At 39.5% G+C, this 6368-nt stretch overlaps 1 protein-coding gene across 1 annotated transcript; it reads left to right on the top strand.

Annotated features, from left to right (window-relative positions):
• The first annotated feature begins 739 nt into the window (after window positions 1-739).
• On the top strand, window positions 740-5768 carry LOC139140724 (uncharacterized). The gene is made up of 6 exons (XM_070710111.1): window positions 740-1434; window positions 2547-2680; window positions 2958-3070; window positions 3678-3866; window positions 4336-4462; window positions 4984-5768. Exons 1-6 carry the CDS (start codon window positions 1229-1231, stop codon window positions 5232-5234), a joined length of 1020 nt encoding a protein of 339 aa, XP_070566212.1. The 5' UTR covers window positions 740-1228; the 3' UTR covers window positions 5235-5768.
• The last annotated feature ends 600 nt before the right edge of the window (window positions 5769-6368 follow it).

Consider the following 6368-nt stretch of genomic DNA (forward strand, 5'->3'; position numbering starts at 1 on the left):
TCAACTAAACGTGACAGTATTAAAGTACTCCGAAGAACGACATTATTTAACGATAACAGAAATCAGAAATTGCATCCATCATGTCTGAGAAACATGGCCACGGCGAGGTCCATATATAGTTGAAATAAGTAAAAAGTGACGTCATGCAAAATTTTCTTCATTATGGTTAACAAATACTAAATATGTATGGCTTTTGGAGAAAGTTGTTCATATTTTTTGATCAGATCGGAATGCTAATTTGAAAACTCCAATAACATGCGTCCGAATCGATGATTGCTATTATTCTGTTCACTATGTCAAAATGCCAATGTTATAGGAAGATGATGGACACACCCTGTGACACAGTACAAGGTTTGTTTAGAAAAAACGATTGTAAGTGATACGATCTGTGATTACAGACGGATCATCTTGTATCTGTACTACTATTATTTTCTGGCCTGTGGCTATGTACTACTTGAGAGGGCCACGGGCTAATATAATAAAGAGAAATAAACACTCGAGACCAAGGGAAGTCATACTACGGCAAATGAGATAAACATTAACATTTTAAAAACTATATTGTCTATTTGAATTATGCCCTCTAAATATTTACATTCCATTTGTAAGTGGGTTACTCTTTCTTCATACATGTATCAGCAGGCGACTGAAAATCTTGCCATCTACCAGCAAAACTTTGAGCGCCAAGGCAAACACGCCCACCGTACTAACCAGTAAAATCATTTCTCAGTGGTGCGTTTCTGAGTGACCCCGTGACCTTTGATCGGTACCATGCACTGAACTTCGCGTTTATTAACGGGCAGCGCAAACCCCCAGGAAGACCACACGATAAGGCTATTTGGTTCTGATTAACCATTTGATAAAAATAGATAGTCCGTCAGCTGGTTAAGCTTTCATAGACCATCGTAAATCAGTATCCGTGCCGCGGGAATGTCTCGAGAAACCATGAAGGAAGTCGGCAGCTGTTGACCAAAGCCGCGTCGGAAAGTTCAGGGGAGTTTTCCAGCGACAGTGAGCCGGTTGTTTTTCGAATGTTCGGAATACAATTTACTGCGGTCACTGCTCTACCAGATACGCCCCTTAGAACAAGAGCCTCAGCTGTAGATACTGACGCACTGGGGGACAAGAGAACGGTGCATTTTTTCGCTCGGCGATTCTCCGTGCTGTGGAAATCTTGACCCGAATCCAGTGAGTACAAGTTCAATTTCAAGCTCATTTACAGCCCGTGAAGATGGCAGCTCTCGAAGATCTCAACAACAACACAGACCTTATGATCGCAGTAGCTTCCATGTTGGAATTCTACAATGATCCACCCTCGCAAATATTCGTCAGTAAGTACGAGAGCGGTATCAAGCGGATTTATCGCCAAGATGACAAGATAAACGTGTTCATCCAATCGCCCGGATACAAGGGCTATTTCCCAAATACCTGCGGCGGGTGAGTAACAGTGATGTAGCAATTTAACACAGAGATATTTATATATATATATATATATATATATATATATATATATATATATATATATATATATATATATATATATATATAATATATATTATATATATATATATATATATATATATATATATATATATATATATATATATATATATGCATGTAAGTAAATTACATGTATGTGTATACCACGGTCCCTCTATCACCGGTCGTGATAGAGGGACCATGTGTATACCTATAAAAGTACGTAAGCTTACGTATGTGTGTATGCATACATACAAGTATACAATATACACATATTGAAATATTAATGTTAAATGTTGCGTATTTCTCTAGGTCTGCTGTGTCTAGATATATACGTTCTGGACTTGCATATCGAAATACAATTTACCTAGTGCCAGTGAGTCGTGTTTTCAAGGGAGAAAACACGCTCATTCCAAAAAACGTGACAATTGCTAAGGCGTACAGTGGACAAAGGCCAATCGGGGTAATATACATATTAGCATTAACACCACATTCACGAGGTAATTTGATTGACTTTGCCCTTCAACGGAATTTATTTAAATGCGCTAGTTTCAAAGAATAATTCATTGCAAAGTCAGTAACTCTATAGTCTGCACGTTACAATGCGCATACAATATGCTATGCGCGGTGGTTATGGCTGAATTAATTCTTTCTGGGCCTTGTTATAAAAGGTTTGATTTAGATCACTAAACACGGTAAACACACGTCAGTCGTATAAAAGCTATGAATTATTACGTTTTACGGAACCAAACTCCTGACCCCAGCCGCCTTCGTGTGTTTTCTTTTGAACGGACACTTTCTCCACAGGCGGATTGCGACACACAATAGGCAGCTGATATTACAATAACGTTTAATAACACATACCTGACCTTTGAACTTTACTGACTATGCGTATCCCTCTATAGGCAGTTAACAAAGCATGAAACAATAAAGTGCCCGAATGTATTCATCTCAACCTCAAATCATCTGTTCCACTTATTAGAGAGACATTTAGGGGCCTAATCTCTTCTCAAGCTGCCAAAGTACACACTTTGTACATATGTTTAATCAATCATTATTTGCATGTTCAGTGTTGTTAAAGTTGAAACCCTTGAAGAACTAGAAGGATGGATGGAAAAGTTGCTGTCAAAGCCAAGTCTAGTGGATGTTCACTGTCGAAGAGTCTCACCAACAGGCGACCATTCAGAACAGCTCGTTCGAGACGGTAAGTGCGCGTGCGTGTCCTTTGGCTAAGAGCACAACGCTCTTCAGCAGGGTTAAGCTGGAATGGTAAGAAAATTAAACATAAATGTCGCGTGCTTGTCATGGCTTCGGCCAGACCACTGCCAAATATCTTTGCATGCTAAAGTGATCACAATAAAAAATCCGCATCGTATTTTCGATTGATAGTATTCAAATAAAATGCCAGTTTGAACTTTCAGCACAAACACTCACACTCGTTGTTCCATGGTCTGACTGAGATGCTTTTCGTTGTTTGATAGGGTACTTTGCTGTGATTATCAATCCTAATAATTCGCACATGAAAAATCAAATAGAAAAGGCTTTGGATGAAGCAAGATCAGCGATAAAAGCTGGAAAACGCTTCATTTTGGAGGTAAGTGTCATTAAACTACAAGGGACAAATGTCAAGGACCATTTTCGTAGCGCATGCGCGGTGAAATTTAAGCTTTTGTACCGCAGTCAAATATTTAAAATTGAGGAGCGCGTAATCGTCTTCGTACTTCAAGTTACGACTTTCTTATCGGTCACTTATATCTTGAGATCAATAAAGGGTGAAAGGAATCGTTCAGAAAGGAACCACGGAAGGTCAAATTGTGGTTGCTTGATCGCCCAGTACAGTTTCTGTCGCTGTGAGCTCAGTCCTTGAAGTGGGTGTTGAGCACCCAGCCTTGGAATAAGTCTGTTACCAGGAAGCTTGCAACAAGAACACCGCATAGATGAAAGCTTCATTAAACAACAAGAATATTCACAGTAATGAAAAGTTTTCGTTAAACAGAAAAAAGTAGCGAAAACGTTTCTGGTTGTCACGCAATTGCACTGTCATTTTTGGATTGAAGCGATTGACCAGTCCTTCATTCGCACTTTGCGTAGGCGGTTTGGACCAAAGGCTGCACATGCTTTTCAGAAAGTCTCAAGGAACAAGTTCATTGCCAAAAGTGACGAAATCGTTATCACCCTGCCAACCAGTGTTTCATTTGCAGTTTGATATAGGCGGCGTGATCAAAGAATGGTTCTCAGAAAAAGTCAAGGATCAAGTTCATTGCCAATACGGCAAAATCGTCATGGCCAATACCTACATCTACGAAGACATTGAAGAGGCCTTCTGTGGTACAACTCGTGATAAATTTCTTTGTTGTGCTTGTTTTCTCGGTTCGTCTTCTATTTATACAGTGAGTATCATCTAAACATTAACTAAAGTCTTTTCAGTTGCAGCCTCTTGTCCGCCATACAGTCTATATTCTTTCTTTACATTTATGTGTCCTCAATGTGACAGTCCAGCTTGGAGAGGCCAACTGACGTGGCGTGTAACTAGACTTGACGTTAGCACCTCGCTGAATCATAGACTTCATTATTTAGTGTTTGTGGCAGAAGGACATCACCATATTGCGTTGCCATTAAAGGAGTACAAGAGTCTGATCAAAACGTTGCCTTACTGACAGTATATTCCCTTACTGTGCATACATTTTATTTTCATCATTGATGGGACTGATTAATATGTACCTAGTAAATAACACAGTAAATAAATAAATAAATAATTAAATAACAATAATTAAATAGTCAAATATTTTATATTATCAGATTATCTCATTAAATACAGTCACCTAACATTTTTCCCTTTTCAATATTTTCTTGGAACAGTTGCATCGGCTTTTGCTTTGTCGGAATATCAATGTAAGATTATCGGGGAAAACCACACAATTCAGTCCCCAAATCGACGGCGCCATTGCTACCATGGACATCACACACCAAGAGCTCACAGACAAAGGTATCCTTACTGATGTCCGTAATCGATAACATTTGATTTTCCTAACGTGGGTGAATTTACCTGAAAGTGTCAGAACACTACAAATATGGTTGAAAGTACATCTTTTCACTGTGATTAATGCAGATTTTATTAAACCATGATCATATGAAGTTCACGTGATATATTGGATTTTCCAAATTCCTACGTTCGTGGTGATAAGGATTTCTGAAGGGAATATTTAATCAGCTTCCAAGAAATGGAGGTTAAACGGGAATAGCACGTGGCTTGTGTGCGAATCTCTAATGTGTGACGTTGACAGGTGCCTCTGTTCAAGGACGCAATAATCACGAAACGTTCCTAATCCATGTTTGTGGATGGTACGTACAAAAGCACGCCTTTTTGTGCATTGTCAAGTCAAGCTTACAGGAGACCTCACCAAAATAATCGGCGCCGAGCCTGTGTTGTACGCAGAAAGGTGCATTTGCTATTTTACGTAAAATTCGCTGAAAAATTATGAATCTGTCTCTTTTTCGTTCCTTTAGGTAAAACCAACACACTATCAACGACCATTGACAAGTCATCCCCGGACGAAATCGAGACCAATCATGAACCAGAGAAGATTATACCGTCAACCCCCTTCGAGCCCGCCACTTTAGTGGCTGCCGACATGACGTCACAAAATGATTCCAACCAAAAGACTGAGAAAGAAGTGAATGACGTCACTCTAGACGATACTCAGCCTGTCCATGAAACAACTGAAGACACAGCGAATCTAGTTGTGTACTACGTCTAGTCCAAAACTAGGGATACATACATGAATAAATTTAAAAAAAAACCTAAAATATACTGATTGTGAGTTAAACATGTGTACTCAGGAATTGTCTGTATCAAGCTTTAAGGTTGCGCAACTTTCCTCCCTATGGGCATCGACCGAGATTTTGGACGGTAAACTGGCCACTAGGACCAAACTGTGGGCGTTCCCTTTGGAACGAAAGACAAACAAGACATTTTCAATAGCAACTCAGAAACACAGTGCCAGCAGAGAACGTAAACTGATGTCTCTAGCGGGCGAAGTGAATGTACCTGCATCTCCAGGAATGTATGATTATAAGGCAAAGTCAACCACTTCAAACGTTGTTGGAATACATGCCACCGTCCTTGTAATTCAATCATGTGAAAACTCTCCTTTCTGTGATGTGACGTTTGGCTCCGTTATTTTTTGGGGATATGAGCTTCCTAACGAGATAAATTCGTGTATTTCTTTGATTCGATCCACGTCTCCAGTTTTTCTTTTATGTGTTAATTAAACTACATGGTATTATAACAACTTACTCGCTTAATCCAGAATGTTAAGTCATATTGGTGAATATTTGCTTTTCTTGTGTAGTCCACAGCTTTCCGTTTTCATTTTTGTGCAAGCAACCACTACAACTACGTGAATAGTAACTGTTGTACCAGTATACACTCAGGTTATGGCCATAATGAAGCAGAACATTTTTCTGTCTGTTAGGGAAGGGGCACTTCTTTTGCTATCCTCGTCAAGAAAATACAATGTAGGGGTCAGTATGTTGTTGGCAGTACGTTGAATTGCCACGTGTATTCAAGTTGTTGCCAAAGAAAGCGGACCAATGATGCAAAACACCCAGCGGTCCCGGTCGCAATTCTCTCAGATACTCTAAGACTAGACCCAAGAAGTGACAGAGTTGAGAAGGTCACCTATTTCACAAGTAGTCCCGTGATTTAGAGAGTCCATTGATTTTGCAGGCTATTACTGATTTCTTACGCGAGAGATACGACGTCTCAAAACACTATTGATGGGATCGAATGTACTCTTTAGTTTTAAGTAGAATGCGCTTGAGGGACTGATATTCGGATCCTCAAACTTTTACAATTCTTCTTTGGTATACCCCGTGTGGGGATTCATTTT

The sequence above is a fragment of the Ptychodera flava genome, chromosome 9 (genome assembly GCF_041260155.1).
Source record: "Ptychodera flava strain L36383 chromosome 9, AS_Pfla_20210202, whole genome shotgun sequence".
In the NCBI taxonomy this organism is placed as follows: domain Eukaryota; kingdom Metazoa; phylum Hemichordata; class Enteropneusta; family Ptychoderidae; genus Ptychodera; species Ptychodera flava.

What these genes read in the sequence shown, in the direction of transcription:
- LOC139140724 (XM_070710111.1), top strand. Translation starts at nt 1,229, where the DNA reads ATGGCAGCTCTCGAAGATCTCAACAACAACACAGACCTTATGATCGCA. An exon ending in GTTCGTCTTCTATTTATACA is followed by an intron (nt 3,867 to 4,335) that starts GTGAGTATCATC and finishes TTCTTGGAACAG; the next exon opens with TTGCATCGGCTTTTGCTTTG. An exon ending in CCAAGAGCTCACAGACAAAG is followed by an intron (nt 4,463 to 4,983) that starts GTATCCTTACTG and finishes TCGTTCCTTTAG; the next exon opens with GTAAAACCAACACACTATCA.